Source organism: Oreochromis aureus, linkage group 7 (genome assembly GCF_013358895.1).
Source record: "Oreochromis aureus strain Israel breed Guangdong linkage group 7, ZZ_aureus, whole genome shotgun sequence".
In the NCBI taxonomy this organism is placed as follows: Eukaryota; Metazoa; Chordata; class Actinopteri; order Cichliformes; family Cichlidae; genus Oreochromis; species Oreochromis aureus.
The window spans coordinates 31,443,729-31,471,498 of record NC_052948.1 but is presented as its reverse complement, the minus strand read 5'-3'; the positions used below and the strand labels follow the sequence as shown (position 1 = coordinate 31,471,498).

Below are 27,770 nucleotides of genomic sequence, written 5' to 3'. Positions count from 1 at the left end.
ATGAGAGATGCTGGGTAGATGGTGCTGATGCAAACATAAATAGTGAAGTCAAAGACTGAAGCTCACGTTGTGAGAGTGAAGGTGCTGAATGGACCGTGGTTACTCGGCCAGCCATAGTCTCTGAATCTGGGCTGGCCTTCCTTGAGCAAACTGGTAAGGCTCTTTACTTGAATGATCTTGAGGGTTTATTATTGTGGCATAGTCGAGTATTCTGGTGGAACTAGGTACTTAACCTTTCATGTAAATATGCACCAAGAGTCATTGATATCCATCCAATCCCGGGTGAGCACTACTTTGCCAAGCCTCCACTTAATATTTGCCTCCAGCTACTTCCCACATCATATTTTTAAATAGTCTGGCACCAGGATATAATCATTTTATCGAACACAGACCATGAAGAAGCAGCTGTAAGGAAGGTTTAAAAAAGGGGAAAAAAACTTCATGAGCCTGTGTTTCATCTTGTATCACAGACTTTTCCACCTCAAGTCAGGAGAAGATATTTTTACAGTGTTTTCTAATGTTTTTAATGTAAAAATGTTTAAACAAATATCTGCCGTTAGAAGCCATTCCTTCTGACTGTAATGCTCTGCATTTATTTCTGTACCATTAATGCCTGCTGTAGTTAAGCATGAACAGTCATGCTGTGTGTGATTTGCAGTTTTAAATAAATCATTAGACAGAAAGTACTCCATTTACAGTAATGTAGAGATGATGATGCAGTGAAGCATATGCATCTGTGAGAATGAGGACGAGTGAACTAAAACATGAGGCTTGTGCTCCTTTTTGTCTCTTTGTCCATCATTAATAGCATGTTTGTAACAAATCGAGCTGGATCATCTCTCACAGTGACGGCCATAACGGGCTACAGACCTCCATTAGCCTGAGTAGGATAAGGGGTTAAGAAATCGGATGATATGATGTGCCCTTGGTTGACCACATAATGCACATTAGAGACCAGATGGTACTAAAAGTTTGGCCCACATGTGGCCCATATCTGCATTTTTCTATGAGTACCTTTCAGCCTTGACTGATGGCATAAACCCAGGATGATTTTGGCTGCCACAGCTCATCCACAGTTCCATATTATGTGATCCAGATGTCAGGTGGGGTGTAATATCTGGACCACATCTATCCCACCCAGCACTTGCCATAACCCATGTCAAGCCGGGGTCATGATGTTTGAGACACAAATGTATCAGTGCAAAACCAAGCCATAATGGCCAGAGGTACCCAAAATGTGTCTGCTACAGATAGAAGAAGACAACGGAAAGCACAACAAGGTTTGTCCTGTGCGTGGTCATACTAGTGTTCTTAAAAAAATTAGCCTTTGGATTCTTAGCAACCTTTGCTGTGGTACTAGAGAGCTGTTCCAGAAACAAATACCAGTTTGGGGTCAATAGAAAAAGTTTTTGCAGCTCAAAGTCGGCCACTGAAAACACTTGTGTATCAGCCTTCACAGAAAATTAAAGTTTTAGTATAACCATCTTAGATTTTTTCTCGGGCTCAGCACCACATTTTGGTTACTTGAGGAAAGTAATTGGCATCAAGCTGCATTTCTCAAATATAGCTTGTACTTGTTTGGATATCCCACTGTTCAAAAAAAAAAGATCATGAGAGATTACTTAAAGAGCATTCACTGACTTATCAGCAAATGATCGACAGGTCCTCCTGAATAATTGATACTTAAATGCTAAATCGGCTCTGGCAGCATCTCTGTCACCTGCTGTGTCAGAGACTCTCAAAGAGAAACATTAATGGAGCTGCCGGGTAAAACAGAGCCGGGACCGCAGCCAATCAGCTGTCAGAGTGGGAGGATGGAAAAGCTCGTTAGACCGTCCAATCTGTCAGAAGGAAACCTGCAGACTGAGAGGTGACAGCGTGCATGAGTCACAGCCTTGTTAACGTAAATATTGAAGAAGCTTTAGTGGAAATGTTCAGATGAGGCTCAGATTCCTCAAATGTTAATGTTAAGAGTAGAACTTTTGGAGTTTTGATTATTTGGATTCCCCGGAAGCTATTTCGACATATTTTAATAAGCCGGTGCACTGAAACCTCTGTGTTATTTGGTTCCTAATGTGACCTGACAGACGAAGATGTCTGATGAGTTTCTTCTCATTGAAAAACATTGCTTCTTTCACTTGTATCACACCTGAGGGGGAATGAAAAGCTTAATAAATGTGATTTGAAATCTGTGTGGAAAATTAAAATGACTTGTAAAGATGAAGGTAGTTTGCTGAATATGAATGAGGGTCACAGAGGGAGGCGTTGAGCTCGCTATAGGAGCTGCAATTAAAACCAATCCAGACATTTAAAGCATCTGATTCAGAGCCAGAATGGAAGGTGGAGGAGGAGGAAAGTCATTGCCAGGTGCAGTCGGAACAAGACAGCATTACTACGTTTAAAATACACAGTAACTACATCCAGATCAAAGGAAGCACACAAACAGCATAAAGCCCTGTTGGCATCTGCTAAAGCCTGTAGAGTTCATTACAACAAGTACTACAAAACACTTGGAAAGAATAAACAAGGTATCCTGACAAACACTGGGCACTGACTGGATGATAATTAAAGCTGGAAATGGGATGAGGCTGGCCTGTCATCGATGCTGTTTGGTCCAAGAACAGTCGAGCGATACAACTATGAAAAATCTGCCAGTAACACAATCAGTATAAATATTTTAGACCTTCTTTCTTGCTTATGTACAATTGGACTGTAAAAATATTTTAACACTTCACAATAATGGTCACACAGACTTGCTTAGTTACTAAACAACATGTGAGGAAAGAATCAGAAATCACCAGGGAACTGGTAAACGAGGTAGTTTTAGAAGTTAGAAGATGGTGCTTTCAAAGCACCATCTAATTATGACTTAGAGTACATAGGGTTAATTTGTCCATTCAACCATGAATCTATCCATTTTAAACCTGTTATTTGATTCCAGGTTGTTTCGGCAGCAGCCCAAGCAAAGATGACCAGACTACCCTATCCCCATCCATTTCCCCTAAATGCAACTCTCCAAAATATCCTGGGTCTGCCCTGAGGCCTTCTTCTGGTAGGCATGCCCAAAACATCGACCCAAGAAGGTCTCCAGGAAGCATCCTAGTCAGATGCCTGAACCACCTCAGAAGGCTCCTTTCATTGTGGAAGAGTAGCGCTCCACTCTGAGCCCCTCCGACTGACTGAGCTCCACACCTGGCTCTAGGAGAGAGCCCATTAGAGAAAGCTCATTTCAGCCTCTTATATCTGCAGTCTCATTCTCTCAGCCACTACCCGTAGCTCGCCCATGGCCATCAGTGAAGGTAGGAAGGATATTCTACCCTTGCTTTCACACTCAGCTCTCTTAAACCACAGCTGACTGGTACAGTATATGCATCACTACCAGTACCAATCCGTCTGTCAACCAGAAAAGCCGGAAAAGGGTGGTGTGCTGACTCCAGGTCAGGGACCAACTGCAAGTGGTGGAGTTCACATATCATGGGGTCTTGTCCACAACTGAGTGGAGAGTGTAGCGAGAGACTGACAGGATTAATTCAGTCATGCATTAATAAGCTTCATAAAAAGGAATTGAATTGAATTTAACAGCCAGCACAGCACTTGACTTATGCTGAGTTATGTTTAGCTAAATTTAGACACAGAATGACAGGATGATTCATCCTCTTGTGACTAGGATCGGAGTCGGATCATTTAATTTTATAATTTGATATCTTATGACAAATTAGGAACTGTCCTGATGGTGGGTTGGAGGAAGGGTCGGTCAGGGGATTCACAAAATATCAGCACTTATGATAATGAAAACATAGTCATTAGTTGTGGAGATCATCTAAGTTTATGTATACATAATTCTTGTGAGCCAAAAGCAGTCATTTCTACTGTTGGCTCTGTATGACGAGAAGGGGAAGAATATCCCTAATGTGGTCACCAGAGATGGGCAGTAACGCGTTACTGTATTCTGATTACTTTTTTCAAGTAACGAATAATGTAAGGGATTACCATTGCAAAAACGGTAATTAGATTACCGTTACTTTCCCGTAGGAACGCTGCGTTACTGCGTTACTAAAACCGTGATTTTTTGCGAGAATGTCTCATGACAGTGACGTAAGCGAGTGCGACGTTCGTGACAACAGCTGTCTGCAGATTGTCACTACCCGATCCGTACCGGAAACCCGATCGGTACCCTGCATGCGCGAAAGGTGTCTACTTCCGGTCTTAGCATTTTACGATAGTTACGGGTCAGAGTATCTGTTAAGATGTTAAGAATAATAATTATCTCTTAAAATGTTTCAGATAATGAAACATTTAATATAATGTAGACAAAAACAAAAAAATAAAAAGATAGTTACGGATCAGGACTCCCCGATCCTTACTGCGCATCTGCAAAGTCGGACCGTACAAATCGGGTCTACCCGATGCGTACTGCGCATGTGCAGGGGTTTTCTTCTTCTTCTGTTTGTTTAATGGCAGTTTACTCCCCAGTGTTGGAGGATACCGCCACCTGCTGACCAAGTGAATGAACCCTATTGTAAACTGAATTAGCGTCATTACAAACGTGTGTTAATTTTGATTTAGTGAGAGTCGAGTGTCTTTATGCTTGTCTGTGTGGAGAGGATTGATTGGAATAGTGATGATGGTGTCTGCTATCACTGTCAATTGTCAGTAAACAATTGTAATTAGGCGCCATTCTTCTTATTTTACGGCGCTGTTGTTCAATCGGGTAATGCTCTGTGTTGAGGAGAAAAGCATGAATTTGTTTGTATACAGATTATCCATAGTTTAAATGTCCCGGTAGTCGAAAAGGAGGCAGAGCTGTTGAGAAATGCTAGGCGCTAACTGGGCGCTAACCGTATCATTCAAATATATTGAATGTCGCAATGCTGGCAAAGAGGGGAAGTGACGTAAGATTTGCGCATGCGGGGTACCGATCGGGTTTCCGGTACGGATCGGGTAGCGACACCGATCAACAATGGATAATATATCGAGTGCGGGAGAGAGTATGAGCGTGCAGCGTTTAAAGCGTGGAAGTACTGACCTTATTTTGAGTTTGATTCCATAAAAAGTGACAAAAACATTAGTGTCCGTTGTGCGTGGGAAGAAAACTTCTTTTTACAGTGAAAAAAAAGCCATAAACTTCCAAGCAAGCAGCGAGTGCGCTACGACGTAATGTGAAATTCACAGAGAAACTCGCAGATTCTTCCACTGACCGCTGCGGCACACCTGCACCAGGGTACACCTCCGCCTAACCCACTCCTGCTTTACAGGTGAAAATAGAGCAACAGGACCGCTAGTCTTTGATTTTATTTATTTCCTTCTGTGTTTTACTTTCATCTATTTGAAAGAGTGAGTGTAAACACAAAAACATATTTTATTTTATGTGCTGGAATGTGCAGAAAATAGGTTTAAATGTTAAACAAATTTCTTCCAGTCAGAGAATGTTGCATATAATTAAGTTTTTGCTTGATGCATAAAGGTAAAAGATTTAAAGTTTAAAGTTTTAAAAAGAGACGTTTCCATTTGATTACATTTTGTATGATGGATTATGCAGGAAAAAGTAGAATTGGGCTGAAAGATCTATTGCTTTATCTATTCAGGTTGTAAATCGTGTTTTAAAAAGTAACTAAGTAACTAAGTAATTAATTACTTTTGAAAATAAGTAATCAGTAAAGTAACGGGATTACTTTTTTGGGGAAGTAATCAGTAATTAGTTACTGATTACTTTTTTCAAGTAACTTGACCAACACTGGTGGTCACACAGGCACACAGTACAGAAGCCCAACCCACCTGCTAGTCAAAATTTCTGTTTGCATTGGACAGCCAATCAGAAGATAGTTACCATAACAGTGTGAGGTCTATTTTGTCATCTTTGAAAACCTACCCAAGCCTCAGGTCCAGCCCCAAACTCACAAACCCTGTATTTTAGAAAAAAGACGTAGTGTTAAATGATTTAGACCTCATGGGTTTAAAGGAAGGGTGGCCTTAAAAGTGGAGGAGCTGAACCAACACTGTAAAAGATAATCAAGTATTATTGTAAACTGTAAACCAAAACAGTTTCTCTACTAGAACTCACAAAGAAGCAAAACTTAATACAAAAGAATGGCACTAAAAGTAAGGTTAACACACGAACCAGCCAATCAAAAAGCAGCATGTTTTAATTCAAACTAAATATTTACTAAAATTTAAATTATTCATGCTTCAGTCTCTGAATAAAAAGCCAAAACATGCAAGTACCTGGGCTTATATCATCAAAAAGAGGTTCAACAGTATGCCCTAACTTCCTGTTGTTCAGAGCATACTGTGCTGTTGATTGAAACTCTGACATCAAACAACTTTTTACACTACATCACAAAAAAATTCCTCATCACTGGGAATAATTAACAATACTATGATGTCAGCAGTGTGCCATCCTGCAGCCATGCTGTCACCTCCTACTGCTGATGCAGTTTGATGTCACAGCTTCAGGCTTCGTGGCCCAGCGTTACACGCAGAATACCCACTGATGTGGCTGCAAGCGGCGTGCTACTGTGACTTTGTGTATGAGCATGTGTGACTCTGGCTGCTTAAGCTGATGTGACATTTCTCTGAAGTTCAGGTCTGTTAAAACCAACTGAAATGTGGAAGTTTTCCAGGTCAGCGAAGATGCTCCTGTTTTGAACACAGCGCCGAAATCTCTGAAGGTCACGACCTGTTTGAACTTCCTGGCTCGTGATGAAGACTGACAAGATTGAAGTGGCTGACATAGTGATGCCTAACTTTTATTTCTCCGGGGATGGAAGCCAGGAGACACAAACTGCTGGATTTAAAAGCTTCTTTAAATGGCCATAACACTTTAAAAAAATCAAATTTAATCACATCAGCTGTAAATCAAACTTGTCACTACTTTCGGGTCGCATCTATAAAAAAAAACGACCTACAGAAACGTCTGAGTGAAGACTTTGAAGGATTTTGTCGAAGTCCACGACAGAGAGAGTACAATTAAACTGTATGATTTTATAAATCACTCACGTGGTTGTGGAGAAACAACCACTGAGCCACTTGTCTTTACAACATTGCTTCAGTTCATTGAGGTTTGTGTGTATTCTTTTATGCACAGCTCTTAATGTCCTGCTACATTATTTCAGTCAGGTTCATTTCTGGACTGTGACTGGACCACTTTCGCTGTGCTTGGGATCTGTGCTTTGTCTCATGACCCAATTTGGGCCAACTGTAGATGTCAGAGAGATGGCCTCACTTAGGTCACTTTGATATAGAGAGGAGTTCAACTCACTGAGTGCAAGGTGCCCAAATCATCAGTCCTCCAACATCATGCCTAATGGTTGGTATGAGGTGTTTGTGCTGATATGTTGTGCTTGGTTTCCTCCAAATGTGATGCTGCACACCATGGACAAATATCTCCACTCTGTGTGTCTAAAAGACACTTTTCCAGAAGTCTTGTGATTTCTTCAGATGCTGACATGTTTGGCAGCTCTTCCAAACAAGGCGTACATGTTCAGTTTTTTTTGGTATTGGTTTTGATTGTCATTAACTTTAACATTTAACATCCTAACTCAGGCCTTTAGAGTCTGAGATATAGCTCTTGAGATTTTTGCAGTTCCTATGATTTAGCTGACAGCAGAAGCATGTTTGAAAGTCTCAATTAATTCTGTCATTAGTGTCCATATTAATCTGCATTTATATGTATGCAAACTGCCTGGTTACCTAAGCCATTAAGCAGAAGCAAACCAGTCCAGCATTTGTTTGTCCATTTGGATAACATCTACATAAAATCACTGTTCAAATAGCTACATGACTCTTACAAAGGCAGAAAACAAACTAGATTTTATTCAGGTTTTCAAAGCACCAGCACACAAGGCATCAACAAAATGCAATTCTGCTGGTCTTTGTATTTACTGTGGGGTGACTGTAGTATGTGAATGGAGATAATGAACAGATGAATCCAAACCAGAATACACCTGTCTTCAAAGTGAATGATTTGCTGTTATCACCGAGTGCTAACGACAGCTTTGTTTCTGCCACTCTCTCTCATTTGTTCCTTCTTGTTTATAATGTCATGCTCATGTTTTACATGTCCTTTTCCCTCTCGTCCCTGTGCTGATATTGATGGTGGGGGTCACTCGATGCCTGTGGTCTGAAAACTCTGTGTCCTTGTCCCCATACTTTAGAGTTCATTGGCACACAGATACAAACCCGTGTCCAATCAGCATGTAATATTTTTCCTATTTAACAGCAACATGTGTTCTCTATTAGAACCAAAGAAGCAGAGCATGACCTCACTCAGTGAGGCCTGCTGCACAAGGGAACGAAATAAATCATCAAAACGAAGACTTGCAATGTTTCATCGAATAGTTCAGTGTGTAAGACTGCAATCTCTGCGTGTGTATGTGTGAGTAAGAGAGTGCGGCATGCAGGATGCATCACTAATCTTTATAAGTGGCTATAAATCTGGCTGTGCTGTGGTGCTGGGCAGCGTGCTGCTGCTGCTGGTGTAGGGGGAGGGTGGTGGGAGTTGGGTGCGGTGCTCGGTGAGGGGTTCACTGGTTTCCTGGAGTCATCTTCTCTCTCGCTTGCGTGATGCCACGCCAAACCATATGAATATTTATGAGAGGAAACTGCTGCAGTTGAGGCGATTCATCTCATCTGGTCAGAGCTGCAGCGCTGCACAGGAAGTGATCGTGCTTCACACCATTCTCAATGTTTCTGGATTAAATCCAGCCACAGTTGACTGTTTGTCACCTACAGACCTCAGCGACTCGATTTGCCTCTTTGTTTACAGCAGGACAGAAGTCCAGGAGAATGAAAAGGTTATACATTTTACTCTAAAAGCAGCTGTAGGAGCCCTGCACTGTGACACTGAATCACAGTGGCCACACCTCCTCTTCTCTCACCTCTAAATAAAGGTAGAGACGGTAGTCAGTCACGGCTTATTGAAACCACACTACTGATGTGTCATCCTGAAGCCATTACATGTGTCAGGCATGAGGCTCTCACCTCTCTTTCACTTTGAATGAGGTGACGTCATGCGTTTCCAATTGGAACTGTGGATCTGTTGCTTTGGCTGTGCTGAAGAGCTGAGAAAACTGAAAATTGTGATTATTAAAATTCAAGTGATGATGAACTACTCAGAAAAAGAACACACGTTGGGAAAATATTGAGACAGTGAGGTAACGTTTACACAGCCTGATGTCATTTACTGTCAAAACAAAGGAGAAGTTGATCATTGCGGTTACTAATCATCCTGTTGTATGAGATGAGGGAACAGGTGGGAAGCCTAGCTCATGTTAAATGCAAATCAAAGCTTTTTTACCTTGTGAGTGATTGTTTTGTGTCACTTTGACAACCACACTAGGAAAAATACCTTCCAAAATCATTAGACACATATACCGTCAAGAATCGAAGCTGTGTGAAAAGCTTCTATTTCTAAGAATAGATATGGCAAAAAGCAAATTCAACTCAAAATGCAGGTGCACAAATGTGGTGAGAATCAAAAACCATAATGCAGGACTCAGGGCAGTCAGGATTACAAAATATTGATGCTTTTATTTATGTTGAAAGGCAATTCAAAAACATAGTCCAACAAATCCTCAAAGGAAGCCACTGAGATAAAGTGTCACGGTTTAGCTGTGTAGCAGATAGATTGTCAACCCCAAAGCAGAACTTAGGAGACAGGAATTAAAGTCAGAAACAGCAGTAATGCTGACAACTCACAGGAATACAGAGTCCAAAACATCTGCAGGTAATCCAAATAATACAAATCTTAGGAAGACACAGTGCAAGGTGAGATAGTACGGAGCCCCACAAGGGACACTGGAGAAAAGTTTTTTGGGCGAGATCTCACAAAATAGGCTGCATCCTTCGGAGGCCACATTTCAAGGCCAATTACGTCTCAGCCAGGTGACAAAGGCTGTCCCAATTTGAAGGCTCAAGACATCACATATTTGCAAAAGTGCGCCGACGTTTTCGGAGACATCTGTCACCACCTCGATAGCTAGCCGGGGGTTCAAGGCTCACTAGAGAACAGCGGACTCCCGGCACATCGTTTTCAAACCCCCCGCAATCTTTCGCTACTCAGGTTATGATATATAAGTCACTTAGACAACTTAAACATGTTATTGTTTGGCTTTTTTCTGTGTTTTATTTGTTTCTGAGTAAATTGGTGTCATGGCTGTGTGCAGGCAGGCACGGGGAAAGGACCCAAAATGCAGGACTCAGAGGTAGATGTGAACTCAAAAACACACAGCTTTATTGCTGGGCAGAAAAAGGTGCATGAACTTAACTAAACTGAGAATACAGAAATAAACCACGAGGCAGGCAGGCTAGCAGACGGAACACACAGATAACTAGAGGGCAGGAGGCGTTAACGACGCGACAGAGAACAAAGGAAACACAGGGCTAATATACACACGGCAGTAATCAAGGGATGAGAGACAGGAGGGGAACACACCTGGGAGAAATCACAGCTGACGAGACAGGGGAAACGTAAACTGAGCACACTCACATAAGACACAGACCTTCACAATAAAACAGGAAACTCAGACACAGGGAACCAGACAAGACGCTGAACTAAACAGGCTGACTAACAAACAGACAGTGTGACACCATAGACAGACAGAACACAGAAGTGGGACCAGGGCAAGCAAAGAACAGAAACCTAACAAATGGCAAATCATAACAGGATATATACTCAGAATAAACAAAAGCATAAGGAAACACAAAACGCTGAGTCGGCAGACTCAGGATCATGACAATTGGTTTGGCTGAGATTAAAGTTATAGTTTTCACACAGATGAATAAACGTCAAGCAGAAAACTGATTAAACAGAAGTGTGAGATGGTAGAGAATTTACTCCAATGTCCTGTTATATTTTAGTGACACAAATCTGAAGGCTAGACTGTCCCATTTCACAGCCTCGCACTTCCGGCCTTCTCGGTCTTCGAAGGACCCGATCCACGTAAACCGCGAAGGCTGGGTCCTTCGAAGGATGCGGCCGGGATCTCGCTCCTGAGTTACTTTTGCGGGATCCTGCAAAAGGTTTTGTGAGATCTCGCAAAAGTAACTCGGGATGTCTGGATCTTCTTTTTTTTCCCTCCAATGTCCCTTGCGGGGCTCCGTAAGATAGAGCTATGAGTGACAGCACAACAACGGACAAGACGTGATTCAGACAGTGTATAAACACAGACAATATCAAGAGGAGAGGTAACTGGTGAAGAAGGCTAAACGAGCCATTTCAACTCTTCACATCAAACTGGGGAAGTCACTATCATCTGCAAAGAATCACACACAAACTGAATAACAAAGTCTGATGTGCACAGCTGTCCTTACTATGCTTTTGTGAGGAAGCATTGATATTTTCCTTTAGAGAAACTAAGCAGTCCAATGTAGACCAAGACAACAAAATTACAGCACCAGAAGTACACTACAGAGATATCCATGTGGATGAGTGTTTTGTTTCTTAAACCAAATAACAGGTGGGAAGCAGTATTCAGACTGGAAATCATGGCATTCATTTGGATGTTACTGTGACCCAAACAGTGTTCCAGACCAAGCACACACACCTCTACACACTGTGATATTACACCACTGGAAAAAAAAGGTTCAGGAACACCTCAAGCAGCACACAAAAACTGATCTACAGGCATAGACTCACCCACCACACTCACCAGGTCACCATCTGCTGGGAACCCCAGAACAAGCCCACAGAGACCACATCCTCCAGGACCCTCTGCTGGGAGCTTCCAGGTCATTTTGGTGACATGAGAGGGACCTACACAATAGTAGGCAGGTGCTAATATTACCCTCCTTCTTAGCGTAAATTAGGGTAAAGGGTTTGTTTTGGAACACAAAAACTTTTTTTTTCAGGGCCGACAGACAAATAGCCTGTTAGCCACCTGTTTGTTTAAAATACAAATAACTTCCAGTTATTAGATGTTACTAGAAGATTCACACTAGCATGGAGTACTTATTTTACCTGCGTTAGTGAAATTAGCTGTGAACTACACTTTAACAGTGAAAACATTGAGTCAGTGAAGAGCAAATGGCTGCACAGTCTCTGTTGTTCTTTACTTATTCTGACTACACCAGCAGCTGAGCCTGTCTGACTACAGCTCTGGCTCAGGGCACAGGTTTTGCACTTATGGTTCAAGTGGAGAGCTTTAGAGATAATTATGGGTAATGTGCCGGTTACGTGTTTGTAAAACTGGGCTTAGCAGCTTGATTTGCTCTGCCCGGAGGAACAAAAGTTTGCCATGAGGCATTCTCAGCAAAAGCTGAGTTAAACCTCTTAACCCTGGAGGTTCCTGGGTTTGGGCCAGCTTGTATCTGCTATTAAAATGCAACCCGCCACCATGTTTTAAAATGCTGCCCATTCATTGAAGATTTAAAAATGGGTGCAGCATATTTGTGCCTAAAATTTGCTGCTACTGGCTTTATTTTTTTTTTCACCCTCAATTTTGTGAGTGTACTGATTTCAGCATGAGAGCTGATATAACAATATGAATTTAATGTGTGTCAGGTTAACATCATATTGATTTTGAAGACTCATGAAACATAAACTGGAAGAATAGGTTTTTCCTTTGCATTTCTTTTCCATATAGGTAAAATTAGACTTTTTAAAGGATGAGCATTCAAATTACAGCCAATATATTGAGTCAAAAGTGACCCTATTTGGATAAAAGGGTGGTTATTAGCTAATGATAGTAAGCTGCATCCATAAACTACTCAGACACGCAGGCATATTCCAAAAACTGCCAAGTAACAGACTAATAATACTAAAATTTCACTCAGCAAACTTCTTATATCACTCTAGTAGACATATTATTTGTAAAGCAAGTCCACTAAAAATACCTTGAAAGGCATCAATATTACAAACAGCACAGAAATATGAAAAAGATCCGGGTCCGTGATTTCTGCTGTGTGTCCTTAAGCCTCGACAACACCCTTCTGGGATAAACTATTCATAGAGAGTGTCATCTTGTTTATTTCTGCTGTAAAGTTAGTCATCGTAACACAGGGGACACATTTCTGACCAACCTCAGGTGGATATTAGAGATGGCACGATACCACTTTTTTATGTCCGATACCGATACCGATATCATAAATTTGGATATCTGCCGATACCGATATGAATCCGATATTGTGTGTTTTTTAATCAATAAAACTGTTTTTTTTAAATATCTTGCTGCATTTTGTATAAGTTCATACTCAAGTTTAAATAAACAACAACACTAAAGCTATTCTGTTATACCTGTATGTAAAAAATACACTGTACCCAAAATATTTCATAGTTCAGCAACACTGATCAATCTAATAAACCTTACCTAACTTAAAACCTAACTTAAACCTACTCCATCCTCCCTATTCTGGCATTTTAAAGAGTACTTAGCAGAAATATTAAGCAACCTAACTAATAGGGTTGCAAACTCCCAGCAAAAAAAAAAAAATAGGAACCACCCCCACCCTCCACCTCATGATGCTTAATCGATGTAATCAACTTTAATTTGATGCAGGGTGAAAAAAAATGCACAGAAACAAATTATTTTTCAAGAATAATTAAATAGATTCAACATCTTTCTTCAACAGAATTGCAGAATTCACAGATGGTACCTTCCCAAAGGAAAAAGTACTATAGCTTACTAGGGTATATAGACTTAAGAGTTACTATACATAGTAATGGACTTCTATACATTTTACATCAGAATAAAACTTTGGGTGTAAGATTCGGATAATTAATTATTAAAAGCTAGACATTTTAAATGAGAATAAGAAAGAAAAGTATGTCTTTGTGCCCCCTTTTCCCTGTTCATGCCCTATCGGCCCCCCTGGCTAAACTTTGCTAGATCCGCCCCTGCACAGTTACCAGCTGTCAGCTACGTAGAAAAGGATCCTGGTGTAGAAAGTAATATTAAATAAATTCTAACAACAGCTTATCAAGCTTAAACGTGCTGCTGTTGTTCAGCCGCTGGTTTCCTCTTTCTGGTGCAAAGTGGGCCAAAAACAAAGAAGAGAGACGGACTCACGACAGAAAAGCCGATCAGCTGATCGTTAAGCAGTTTCACGATTGAAGTAGCGCAGGAAGGTGAGGGAGAGGCAGTCGCTCCATATATCGGTTGTTAAGCTTAACGCTGGAATGCTTTACAAACATTCAGAGATGAACTTACACACTTGCTTTACTTCTCTCTGGGATAACTTCCTCGGAGATGAAATGCTGGTTTGGTAGCGAGGCTACAAATACACACAGCCGTTCTATCACGTGATGCATACTGCTCCGACATGCTACGGTTATGAGCCGAGTTACGCCGTGTTGCAAGTTTTGTGAGATGCTTTTTTGATATTTAATGGATCGATTACATTTTTTATTTTTCGCCGATATCCGATCCAGTAATTTAGGTCAGTATCGGACCGATACCGATACGTAATATCGGATCGGTCCATCTCTAGTGGATATTAGAGGAAGTGAAGTCAGTGGCTTTCAGCTTCTTGTTATTTGTGTTGGGCTTGCACCCCAAAGCCAAAGATGTTAAATATGCATCATCAAACAGTAACCTGGCAGCTCCTCCCACGAGAGAATCTGGAATCAGAGAAGATTTGAATAATTTACATAAAAAGAAGAAACAAATTAGAAATATTAATGTAGCACCACTGTACACAGGTAGGCACTCACTCTTTTGGTCACCAAAAGACAAAACAACTTCACCAACTAAGACACAGACTAAGCTAACATTGTTCAGTTACGTCACACAACTTTTTACTATCATGTTGTGAACAGAAGCGCGCAAGCATGAAGACTGCAAGTATGAAAACCTCTCCAGTTGTTCTCTGCTTTTTAATCAGACCTTAATTTCTCTTGTGATAGAAAAAAAAACACCCACAACAACAAAAAAGCAGCACATAGGAATGAAATAAATAAAGACCAATTAATGTAAAAGCATGCAGGCGCGTTGATGAGTAGGACTTAAAGGTGAGGGAGATGTAGTGCTCCTCAGGCAGGTAATGCAGGTTCCCAACATGAATAATGTATGAATGTCAGAGCAGAGCAGTGGATGTTAAATATAGAGAGCTGAGAGCAGAAGACGTAAATGAAACACTAATGTTCAGAGGCGAGGCAAATTATCTTCCTGTAAATTACTCACAGGCCCATTTCTTTTTTTTGTTTTGTTTTCATTCCACCATCTGAATAATGCAGAGACACATTGAGAGGCTTAATTAAAATATACACCAAGGCTTTAAGGCCATAAATGCTAAACATTCGGGTTGGAAATTACTGCTGAGGTGTTTTTGAAGCATAACATTGTCACTGCTGAAAAAGTTTTTGAATCTCTGTCAGAGCTTGCGTCAAGTTTTCTGAGACTGAAACCTGATTAGAAAGTAACTTTATAGAAACCCATAAACACGGCAAGTATTTTGAATTGAAAAGTCGTCTCCAACCACAGAATTCTTCCTTTTCTTAGGTCAAATCTCACAATTCTAGTCTTGAACCTATCAAAGGAATTTGCTTTCTTAAGTCTCGCCATTCTCATCATCATGATTTCGAATCACTGTTTCCTAAAGAAGAAGAAAATCCAAATACGTAATGTAGTTGTGTGCTGATGCTGTACCAACACAGCACAGCAGCAGTAGACACACATGATTAGAGCACATGGTAAAAATAGATAAGATTGAGGAGCTACAGAGCCATTAATTTCCTATAGATAAACACTATGTCAACAAGGTCCACTTAATATGCTCACTTAATATCAGTGTTATGTATTTATACAGCACTTTCCTCCTCTTACTGGCCACTCAAAGCACTTTAGAATACAAGACACATATTTAACCTTGCATCCATGTAGCATTTTATTTTACACACTTTGAACACTTCAGTCACTTTCTCACATCCATGAACAATTTAGAATCAACAGTTAACCTAACATGCACATCTTTGGAGTCTGAGAGGACTGTTGGAAACCCACAAGGAGAACGTGCAGCACTCCAGAAAGCTCCCAGCCAGGATTCAAACCAGGCACCTTCTTAATCTTAAGGTGAGGCGACAGTGCTGACCACAAGAGCCACAAGTGCTGCCGACAGTGTATCAAGGTATTGACATCTTACTGGTTACTGTTTAGTCATTGTAGGCCACACATCATCAAAACATCTGCAAAATACTGACAGACGTTCCAAATCAAGTGTCACACTTTTTGATCTGAGACTAGTCTTCAAAGTTTGGAATCTCCCAACGTTGCTTTGCAACCAACAGGACTTAACATTGGAGTAAAGATTGTTTTTCTTAAATAACTTTACAAGTTATACAATGTAAAACGGCAGTACCTTAGACTCTGAATTGAGTATTCATATTCATAGAACCAGCCATAAATACAGTAAAGGCACACACAGAAACATAATCACCATCTGTATAGACTCTCAAAAACTCATGCTATGAGTCTGAGAAAACATGAAATATGTGAAATGTTACATCATAAAATAAATCTGGCAACAGGGAGCCTTGAAATCTGAGCCAGTTTAACCACAATAGGGGAATTTATTTTGTTGATAAGCAATATTTGTGCGGGTACTTTCACAATGTGTCATATTTGTCTTTTTTCATTCCCACACAGCTGTGATTTTGCTTCAGGTCCACCTCTGTCTGACAAATGAAGGTCTGCTGCACCAACACACAGTAACCCTCTGAGGGTTTCCCGGTGAATTATATTTTCCGATTTGTAAATGACGTTCTGTCCGCTGCTAGAGTGAAAAACCAAATTAAAAGTGAGCTGAAAGCAGCTAACACATTGCTTTTGCTCGTCCGCCGTATTAATCCACTGCTCCTGGCTGTGATTAGTCACAGGGAGTCTTTTTCATTAGGCCAATGGATCGACCTCCAAGATCTCACCGCCGCACACTTCATATTTTACAGAAAAAGAGTCCAGTCCAGAGCTGGGGCTCAACACACAGTGAAGGACCGAGACTGGCTCAGTTTAACAAGTCCCAAGTCAGATCATCAAGCCCCAAGAGAAATCCCAGATGAAGATCAACAACCCAAATCAGGACCAGGAGGTCAAGATTAAGTTTCAAGACCCAGACAAAGAAATCATCAATCAAAACTAACCATGTCCAAGTCAAATCCCATGTGAGTCCCAAGTTGATTAAAAAGTGTTAAGAATGGAGTACTTCAAAGTTTCCACGACAAGACCACCTAATTCCATGTGAAGCCATGTACATGGCTTTTATATAACACTTTTTAGCCTTACCAACACTCAAAGCACTTTAGACCAAAAGTCACATTTTTAACCATACATTCACACAGCACTTTATACTCTTAAAGCACTTTATGTACCTCACATCCATGGCCAATTTAAAATCACCAATTAACCTAACGTGCATGAACTATACAATTCCTTGTGATACATATTAATGATGCTAAGCATCATCTGCAGCCATTAATTAGCCATATAACTGGATATATCAACAACTCAACAAAACATTTAATATTCCATACTGAAACTTCTAGTTTTGTTTCTGTATGTGCAAATTGGCTAATGGCAACCTTAAGCTAATACGATACATTAGCTTGTGTAAAGACTGGATGAAATATCTAGATTAGGAAATCAAAAATATGTTTAGCAAGAAATGGGAACATTTCTTTGCACGTACCAGTTTTTCAGCATAATTCACTGAATTAATAGAAACAAAATGAATAAAAAATAGATCTTTTCCCTGATGAGCCTCATGTTTTACAGAATATTAGATAAAACTGTTTGCAGTAGTTGCAAGCTGATTTCACAGGGCTATTTTCACTTAAATATTCATCTTATTTCAGCATGTTTTGGAAAAAAAATTCTACATACATATATATTACGCCACCTCAAAAGTTAAAGCACAGACGCTCTAAAGAAGTTTAATATTTGAGTTATTGCACCATATTTCTAGCTGCAAGCATGGGGGACTATTACCACATAAAAAAAGGGTGGCAAATAATTTCACCAATCACGTTAATTATGGCAGCATAGCGATGCTTGTTGCTTTGGACTTGGGTGAACACGGAAGAGTCACATCATGTTTAATTATGCAGGTATTTTCTCCTTCATACACAATTAATTGATAGCTTCTTGGAGGGCTGGATGGTTGGAGGTGTAAATTAACATCCTCTTGGTGTTAAAAGCCTGCTGTGTCTCTAATGGATCGTCCCTGGCTTTATTATTCAGCTCTGCTTATTAATGAAAAAGGTTTTACTGCTTTGAGCTTTTAGCTTTAATGTGATTCTTGATTGAATTTAGTTTCTCTTGCTTCCATTGTGTGTTGTTTTTCAGAGTTTCGAGTTCAGTTGTTGCCGTCGGCTGAAAACCTGTAGATTGTTATTCAAGGCGATGCTGAAAAAACACCTGGTTTTTCAAAGGCTCCATCTCAACCTCAGCTTTCCAGAAACAGCAGAGACATTAACCACACATACATATGAATAATCCCAGTTAGAGTGGTGAAGTACTGCAGCAGCTTTTCAGTCCTTTATGAAACAAGGTGAACAATTACTTCTCTAATATGCACCATTATGAATACTTGTAAGAGTTTTCCAAGCCATATATTAGCAGATAGTGATGAATCTCCTGCTCAGCTCTGGCCACATCTGCAGTTTTCTATGGGCCACATTTGGCCTGTATTGATTGCATTAACTCATGGAGACTCTGGCTGCCTCACTTCAGCTACAGGTCCAAGTCAAGCCCTCTTCATGACTTTTGAGACACATGTGTCTCACAGAACTTGGACCAAAGCTTGAACTGAGCTGTAAGAGCCAAGAGTAGCCTAGAATAGACCCAAATGTATCCGGGTTAGAGCTGAGAGGTAAGGCTGAATTGCAAAAAAACCCCAATTTGCATCTTGGTATTTTCTATGAAAGCAGCTTTTGTTAAAAGAACATGGAATACCATGGGTCATATCTAAAAACTGTATTTTAGGTCAGAGGTATTACTGTTTAAGAAACGCAGTAAAGATTTTTTATACAATTACTCGTGATGAAAACTTTTCACTCATTTGGGGACAGTTTGCCATCCTTTCCATGACGAGGATAACATATCATGGACAAGAGGACAGACTCTGAGCTCCTCAGGAACTCAGGGAGCTCTCATCTATTTCGTGTAAATCACTGCAAATCCAGAAAAAAAGTGATATTGAAAACGCTTCAGGATAAATGAGAAGCTGATACTTGAGCAGAGAAAAGCTCGCCCCACTGTGGGGTCCTTCAACAAAGAGTGACCCCAGAGGAAGCTGCCCTGATGTGATGGTAATTATAACTGGTAAAAAGTAGGATGGATTAAGCAAGGTTTACATTTTTATAGACAAAAAAAATAAATAAATACAAATAAAATTTTATACATGCCATGCTTTAGTGTTACACCTCTAAGTAAAATAAGACAAGATTGCACAAGATGGTATAATATGTGAAGTGACAGGACAAAAGGAGATTAGATGGACTTTGCAGGAAAAGAAATGAGAAAGGGAGCGAAATTATCCTAAAAATGAGACATAAGATTGGATGGGACAAAGATGAGTAGACTTAACAAGTCGAGAAGGGATGGGGCTGAAGAATATGTCTGTGAGATAATAAATCATAAAATGTGATAAGACTGGATAGACTTTGTGGAACTGATTGATTAAAAATAGCACAGACGTGTCTGGGCTAGTTTGAATTGAATTCAGAGCTCACTCCTCTCCTCAACTTTCTGCTTTCAGCAGGAAGCTTCTAAACAGTGTTGTTTAATAATTGTAATAAATCATATCAGAAGCGTTGGTGTGCCTCATTTCATGGTGAGCAGATGACAGAAGGGAATCCAGGCAGACCAGTCAAATATAAGACGGATTAGCCAAATTAGTCCAAAGCTATTGTATATATGAACAAACATCAAACATGAACATACAGAACCATGAGCAGATAATGTAAAAATGAAAACAGCGTTATTCTGCATGTCAGAAGATTAGGTGTTGACTTCAGAAACAGTAAAGCAAATCCTCTCAGGATAAAAACAAAGCTTCTTTGATAAATCTGCTCAGTCTTAATATTAATAATACTTACTCTAAAGCATTCTTCAAATGACCACGCCCCCACATGTTGCTAGTGTATACACACATAAGCCTTAAACCAAAAGAATGAAACGCTGATAATCCCCTGAGACGCCGCACGAGAGAAGATGAAGAAGAAGACGTTTGACGAGGTCCAAGAAAGAAAAAGAAACGGCACAGAAGCAGCAGGAGAACTGAGTGTGTAGTTTTGTGTTGGAGGGCGAAAAAACCAGGAATTTTCATTTGAGCAGTGGGTTCTTTAAAGGTGGAGGAAAATCACCTCACACCCATGAAAGCTTGAAACCTGGCATCAACAACAATAACAATAATCTGCTGTAAAGACCTGAGCAGCACCCCGAGAATAACACTGTTTTTTTATGGCTTTAAACTGGTTTTTAACTGGAGTACTTCAGCAGCTGTTTGATGGGTCGTCCTGAATTTTTCTAGAGAAGCTAAATCCTGCTGGTTTGATCCTGAGCCGATGGCTTTTTCCTGAGCAGCAGCTGCAGAGAGTAGAAAGTTTTGGTTTATAGTAAACTCTAATGAATAATCTGATGGATTTTATTTTGGAGATTCAATACAGTGATCTGTGCTACCAAGAGGATGAATACAATCCTAAATGATCGTTTTTTTTTCTATAGAGGGACATAACTATTCTATTCAGTTTTATTTATATAGCACCAAATTACCACAACAGTCACCGCTAGGTGTTGTATATGATAAGGTAAAGTCTCTACAGTAATACAAAGAAAACCCCAACAATCAGACAACCCCCTGTGAGCAAGTACTTTGGCAACAGTGGGAAGGAAAAACTCCTTTTAAACAGCAAATACCTCCTTAAGGACCAGACTGCAGGAGGGGCAGCCAGTGCTGCAGCCGATAGGGGTTGGGGGGAGGAAGACAAAAGACACACTGTGGAGGACAGCCTCATGATTAAACTCATGATTAAATTCAAAGTGGTGTGAAGACAAAGTGAAAAGTGGTGAGTGAAGAAGTGGCTGGAGTTCCATTTAATTTCCTTTAAAACTGACCTCCAACCATTAGGATTAAGTGTAGCAACCTCCCTAATGTTTTGTTCAGCACTATCAACCATCAGAAACTACCCAGTACTTATATTTATCACTAAATTCCTGCAAAATTTTTAAAAATACTGGAAGCTGTATTCAGCAAATATTAACATGTTAAACGCACTAAACCAAACAAGCACACCAAGAAGCCAGCGTGCAGCTGCTGCTGCATCTGCAAGCTGCTTTGCAACATCCCCCCAATCACTGCTCCTCATTTTCAGGGTGCAGGTTCTGATTTAATGGTTCTCCTACTATCACCGATACCTTATCTGTTCTATAAGGGGCATATAAAATAGTCATGTTATATATAGTGTGGGCCTGACTAAAGTATGATTTTGGACACTAAATAATATATCCTGTATAGAAAATGAAATAAAAATCAGCATATTATTGCAGCTGGTTATAGAATAAAGTGAATGTTTGTCTGAAATATGGCCTAATGCTGCAGTTTCCTATAGGCCACATTTGGACTTGACTGACAGTGTTGACACAAGTCAGTACTGCTGAGTGAGCTGTGCCACAGATCCATCCTATTTAGGTCAGATGTCAGCTGTGCTGTGACAACCCATGTCATGCCGAGCTCATGACTTTTGGGCCACATCTGCTTAACCAAGAAGTTGGGAGTGCTGTAAAGGAGCTATGTATGCCAAAATGATCCCAGGTTAGGCCCATGTTGCTATCTGGATTCTTGGAATATAACCAATTGTCCATCAGCTCTGATCGATGTAAAAAATGATTCCTCGACTCTCGGATGGTGTATATCAATCAGGTCCTGTTCAGCTGCTTACCCATCATCCTGCTGGCCACAAGTGACCCCATAAAAACCAAAAAGCAGACAAAGAAGTTGCTGCTTTCCTACAGTGACAGTTTTAAATATGAAGGTGATGCTCTCGCTCCATCAGGTTAACCGGCCTCATGTCAAGTTCGATGATGAATCATGGAGGTTAAAGCTCATTGGGAGTAATCTAATAAGATGGCCAAAACAAAAACAAATATGAGGCATTCACCTTTCTGTCACTTCATCAAACACTCCATCCATCATAATTTGGTCATAGACTGAAACATCCTAGTGGGGGGAAGAAGTGCGAGAGAGAGTTTTGAGCACTTTTCAGCTCATGTTGCTTTCATCCTTTCTTTGAAAGTGGTAACATTGTCTAACAGCAGGCACGAGACATTTCCTGTCAGGCAATGATCTTGCAGACTTCAATCTAATTAAACTGCGACCGGTAAAAGTCGTGAGATTCTCAAATGTGCATTTTCAGCCACGTCTTTTTAAGCCACATTTTCATTTTCTGAGTGGAAGCCATGGAAATTTAAGACTTATCTCAAAAAAACATTTTGAAGTGAAAAAAACATCAGTGTATTGTTTTTTCGGATGTTTTAGTGAAATTTTTAGTTAAATGTGGTGAAAAAAGCTGCCACAGAAGAGTGTTAGTAGCTGTGTTTCTGATTGATCTGGAAAATTCATTTTTTTTAATATCTGCCAATTCACTAGTGACTAATCTAAAGCTTGGGTTGGTGTCACATCCTTGATACTGAGGTTTCATTTATATGACATACACCAAAATAGAAATCTTATGACACAAGAAATGTAAGGACAAAGCTGTTCTTTCAGGGTAAAATCTTGCTTAACATGTGGCTAAAACTTAGTCTAACCCAGCTGCTAAGTGGTTAGCATGTGACATTACAGATGTTACGAGACTGGAAGTAATATATAAGCACACAGCATTTTGTTAAACATAAATACATCCTAATTTAGAACCCTTAGATTTGTAAACAACATGATCCTACTAGAATAAAAACAGACCAAGCCTATTTGGGTCTGGGTTATTTGTACACTTTCCCTGGAAAACTGGTTCCACAAGAAGATCTGCTATACAACTGTTGAACCTTGCAGGGTTCCCACCATTTGTGCAAGGACTACTTCAGTCAAAACTGCACAAATTTAATTCATAGTTGGTATTACGGGTCTTTTCTTGGACCTTACCACCTTTCTAAACATTGAAATCAGCAAAAAAATTGCATGAAAAGAAGGTGGGGTGGGTTGCAAAGCTGCTTGTAGTGATAGTAGCAACTAATTGTAGGTTAAGGCAGTTTAAATACTGTGTCCTACACAAGATTTGGACTAAGATGTATAGAAAGGTATTGATACAATGCCCCTATGGATGGATTAATTCTTTGTATTTTCCATTCTGTCTCCTGTGCACATAGCTGCTCTGTAAACTCTGTCTCCTCAAGGAACCCACTGCTGTCTTTTAACTTTCAGGAACCCAGTTTTCTTTAGTGGAGTAAGTTAAAGTCCTGAAGGTAAACAAATGCACCATGACTTTGGGCCTTTTGGCTCAGCACCTACAGTAAGGAAGTTAAGCATTGGGCTGGGAAATGATTTTGCATGCCAAAGTTCAATAAAGTCAGACTCAACGTGTCCTATTTGTGTGGCTTTACTTAAGTCTTTCTGCAGTTCAGTTGAAAATGAGTGGATTTTGGCATAAAATTCAGTCTTTTTAAATATGGATTTTGGCCCAATCCTCAGATGATCGTCTGCCAACAGCCTGCGGGTTTTCGATCCAACCAAAGACTCCACCAAGTGATTAACTCTCCTTCAGGTGAAGTGAAGGAACTCATCAGTGAAACCACCTGCTGAGACGACTGGCTGGACTAAAAACAGGCAGATTCACCTGTGAAAGTGAGCAGGACCTGCTTCAGCTGTGCAGGAGATTTTCTGAATTGGTGTGTAGGAAGGTTTCGAGAGTCAGGCCTTCGTGTGTGGGTGCGTGTGTGTGTTTAGCCTCCCCACAGATAAATGCTTGGTGTGGGTAAAATATTCAGAAGAAGATTTTATGGCTGAGCTGTTGAAGAAATATCAGCAACACACAAATAAACACACGCACACTCTGAGTCAGAGCTGCTCAGCTGATCCAGCAGCTACATTGTGTGTGTGTGTGTGTGTCTGTGTGAATGTGTACTCTCATATCATCAATTAGCTTAATTAAAGTGTTTGGACATAATTTATTGACAGCAGGAGAGAGAGCGAGAGAGCCCGAGTCCAGCAGCTCTCTCTGATCTGTTTGGTTTTGCAGTGTTTGCTCTTTTGCTTTTATGATTTTCATTATTGAACAAAGATTAAATTAAAAATTCACTCAAATGAGCTGCTTACAACAAGATGTGTGACAGATCTAGTTGTAATACAATTTATTTATTTAGATTACGTGTTGTATCTTCACTAATAAACACCAGAAGAAAGAAGGAGGGTGTTACACTGATGGGTTGGACATGTTAGGATATCTGATGGCACTTAGTGTTTAAGTGATATTCATGACAGTGTGCTGCTTCCTAGTCAAAGCCAGACCTAGATAGCACCTCCCTGCACAGCAGCATTCGTACTATTTGCATTTTTGGGGCAATAATACAGTGAAATCTAGAAGATCACTGTTTGGATTATGATCCTGCTTTAAGGCTTGAAACTCGATTTTTTTTTATCTAGCTGTTATTTATTTATTAATTGTCTGTCTCGTTGGATTTCTGTTTTTGTTTTTCATAGATCACTTCCTTTTGGGATTATTAAAGTAGTCACTCCAATCAATCATTAGTGTAAGCCGGAACGAATGGACATTAAGGTAAACACAAATAATCCTCCACTAAAAAGATTCACTGCAGTCTGCTTGTCCCACTTGGTTTCATATACAGATAGACTGCCAGAGAGGAAAACCTGGAAAAAGCAGATCAGAGCCAGCAGCCCAACATGCCACTGGCTTGTAAACTTAATCATATCAGGTGAAACTAAACCAGAGTTGAGGGGGAAAAAAAGATTCAGTCAAAGCCACAGGCTAGCACATGATCAGACTCTAAGAAACTAGCTAAGGCCCAGTAAAAACTATTTACACTCAGTGCAACCTGGTAAAATATATATATATATATATATATATATATATATATATATATATATATATATATATAAATCTAAATATCAGGGACAAATTGGTAAAGAGATGCATATGCAGTTAAAAAATACACACCAATATGATCCAGCAGCCTAAACTTCAGCACTATGAAATGAAGGTGAAACAGACTTACAAAGAGCAATTTAAAATTAAGCATAGTAATAACTGAAAATTAAGGTAATTGAAGAAAATCCGGTGCAGACAAGGGATTGTAGGTAAAAAAACAACAACAAAAAAAACACAAAAACACACAGACAGTCTAACCCGGCTGCAAAGATCCAGAAAGGTTTAACAAACCCTCAGTCAGCCAACAGATCAGCCACATGAAACACACAAGAACCGAGGGAAGGACCAGCAGTCTCACAGCTATGCAGTAACTCGGTTACTGGAGCTTATAATGAAGGTAAAAATGGAATATAAGTAATAACAAAGACATAATAATAATAATAATAATAATAATAATAATAATAATAATAATAATAATAAAAAAACTAGAAACCTCTTAGGCAACATTGATCACATGCTGAAGCTTGTCAAACCTTCCAGGGCCTCAGAACACATACAGGAACCCGCATGGTCAGACCCGAGTCCATCCGGGTCAGAACAGAGGCTCTAAAGCCAAAAGGGACGCGCAACAAATGTGCCAATTATCGTTAGGTCTGCGGCACCCAGCAAAGGCACACGCACACTCACACACACACTCTGAGCCCGCACGGACACTCACGCACAAACACACACTGCGGGATGGAGGCAGCAATCATGCATGTACCCCCCCACTCACCGTGCGCTGTGGTGTGAGCAGCCAGCAGCCAGCAGAGCACCAGCAGGTACAGTCCTCCTGTTCTCCTCCTCCTCAGCACCAGCACCTCCCAAACATCACCGGTACATCCAACCAAAACCAGCTCCATGCTGCCCTGCTCCAGTCCCGATGAGTCCGTGGAAGCACAGAAACACACACACACACACACAATCCCGCTGTTCTTTCAGTGTTTTTTTGTTTTTGTTTTTAAATCCTCAACAGAATCCAACTGTTAATTAAGAAAATAAAAAATAAAGGAGAAAAAACCCACAGTGTGTTGAGTCAAGAGGATGGTGAGGAGAGAGAAAGAGAGGGGGTAAAACAGCTTCTCTTCTCCCCAAAAATATCCCTGATCCCCAGTCGGGCTAGGATCCCCCAAAGAAAAGAAAAAGGGAAAGGAATTTCCAAAATACACAAATGCAGATCAGTTTCCTCCTTTTAGAGTCGAGAATAAGTTCCAGTAACTACAAGTGAAGAGTCTCCATCACTCCTGCTCGCTGCTGCTGCTGCTTCCCATTCACACAGATGAGAGGATGGTTAAAATCCACGCTGCCTTCCCGGAGGTCTGCTCCGTCTGCCGTGGAGGACTGATGGAGAGGGTCGGAAGAGGAGGGGGGGAGGCGGAGGGTGGAGGGAAAGAGTCGAACCCACTCTCTCTCTCTCTTTTCTCTGTAGGGCTATACAGCTGGAGAGAGAGAGGGTCGAGAGACCCTGTTGGAGTATGGAGCCATTGATCTAAAGAGGCTGGAGGTAAACCTCGGAGCGGGAGTAGAAGCAGGGAGCGGGACGGAGCGGGAGTTGGAACCCGGCGGAGGAGGCAGAACGGCGGGGAGAGATTAGCTGAACTCTCCTGCCCTCTCTGGTCACACAGGGAATATAAACATCAGTCACAGCTGGAAGAGAGTCTCCATCACTTCACAGGTATAAAATCATGATATGCATGATATTATTATTATTACTATGTGTATTTATGTCAAATAGACAACGTAACCCAGACTGATTCAAAGATATGGAAGTAAAATGCAGCCAAGAAAAGATGTTAAATGTAAGCTTATTTTCTACCCAGGAATGAATATTTATTAGTTAATATGTTTTGACCTTTAAAAAATTACATAGAAATTATAATTGGATTACATTTTATAATTATTATATATGTAATTATATATAATTATATATAATATTTATATATATATATATATATATATATATATATATATATATATATATATATATATATATATATGTGTGTGTGTGTGTGTGTGTGTGTGTGTGTGTGTGTGTACAGTGTAATTTATTTTGACAAATCATTAAAGTTGTACCCTATCAAAAGAGGCAGGATTGGTTTAAATACACATGTCCTAACATAATAAAAAATGAATGCAATTTCAACAGTGTTTCTTAGTTTTCCTCCATGCTAAAGAAATGCTGTTGTTGTAAATGAGAGAAATGTGTCCGCACAAATCTTTGGGCATAAAATATAAGAAATAAATGTGTAAAATTACAGAAAAAGTTCTGGGTGGTCATTGTCCAGACTGCCCTGTAATTATAAAACAGAAGGTTTCTATTAATTTACAGAAAATGTCCTGTTTCCTGGTTTCTTTTTTTAACCTTTAGTGAAAAAGGAACTTTACTGCTATTTAATTGTTTATCTGTTACTTAGATCGTTATCAGGGGAAAAAAGCTGTAAAACGTAAACTCTAAATATATTTTAAAGTGTGTACTGGAGTCTTTGCTGGGCCGATTCTGTCCACTGGGCCTTATGTTTGACACCCTTGCGCTAATAGTTTCGGTAGAATATTATTGGCACTCATTTGCGAAAACAATAAACATTAGCGATATTATGGCACTGTGGCATATTAGAGCTGTAGTTAACACATACTAAGCAAAAGGAATTACCAAGATGGCTGCCAACTGCTGAGATTTGCTTCTCTGAGTTCTCCTGCAGTGTCCCCG

General features: G+C 40.2%; 1 protein-coding gene across 1 annotated transcript in view; it reads right to left on the bottom strand.

Moving 5' to 3' along the window:
• The window catches only part of dcc (DCC netrin 1 receptor), a 339,659-nt gene extending 313,294 nt beyond the window's left edge, over positions 1-26,365 (bottom strand). The window contains exon 1 of the mRNA XM_039615624.1: positions 25,800-26,365. Coding sequence (XP_039471558.1) covers positions 25,800-25,926 — 127 coding nt within the window. The 5' untranslated portion in view covers positions 25,927-26,365. The remainder of the gene's footprint in view (positions 1-25,799) is intronic.
• Positions 26,366-27,770: the final 1,405 nt, after the last annotated feature.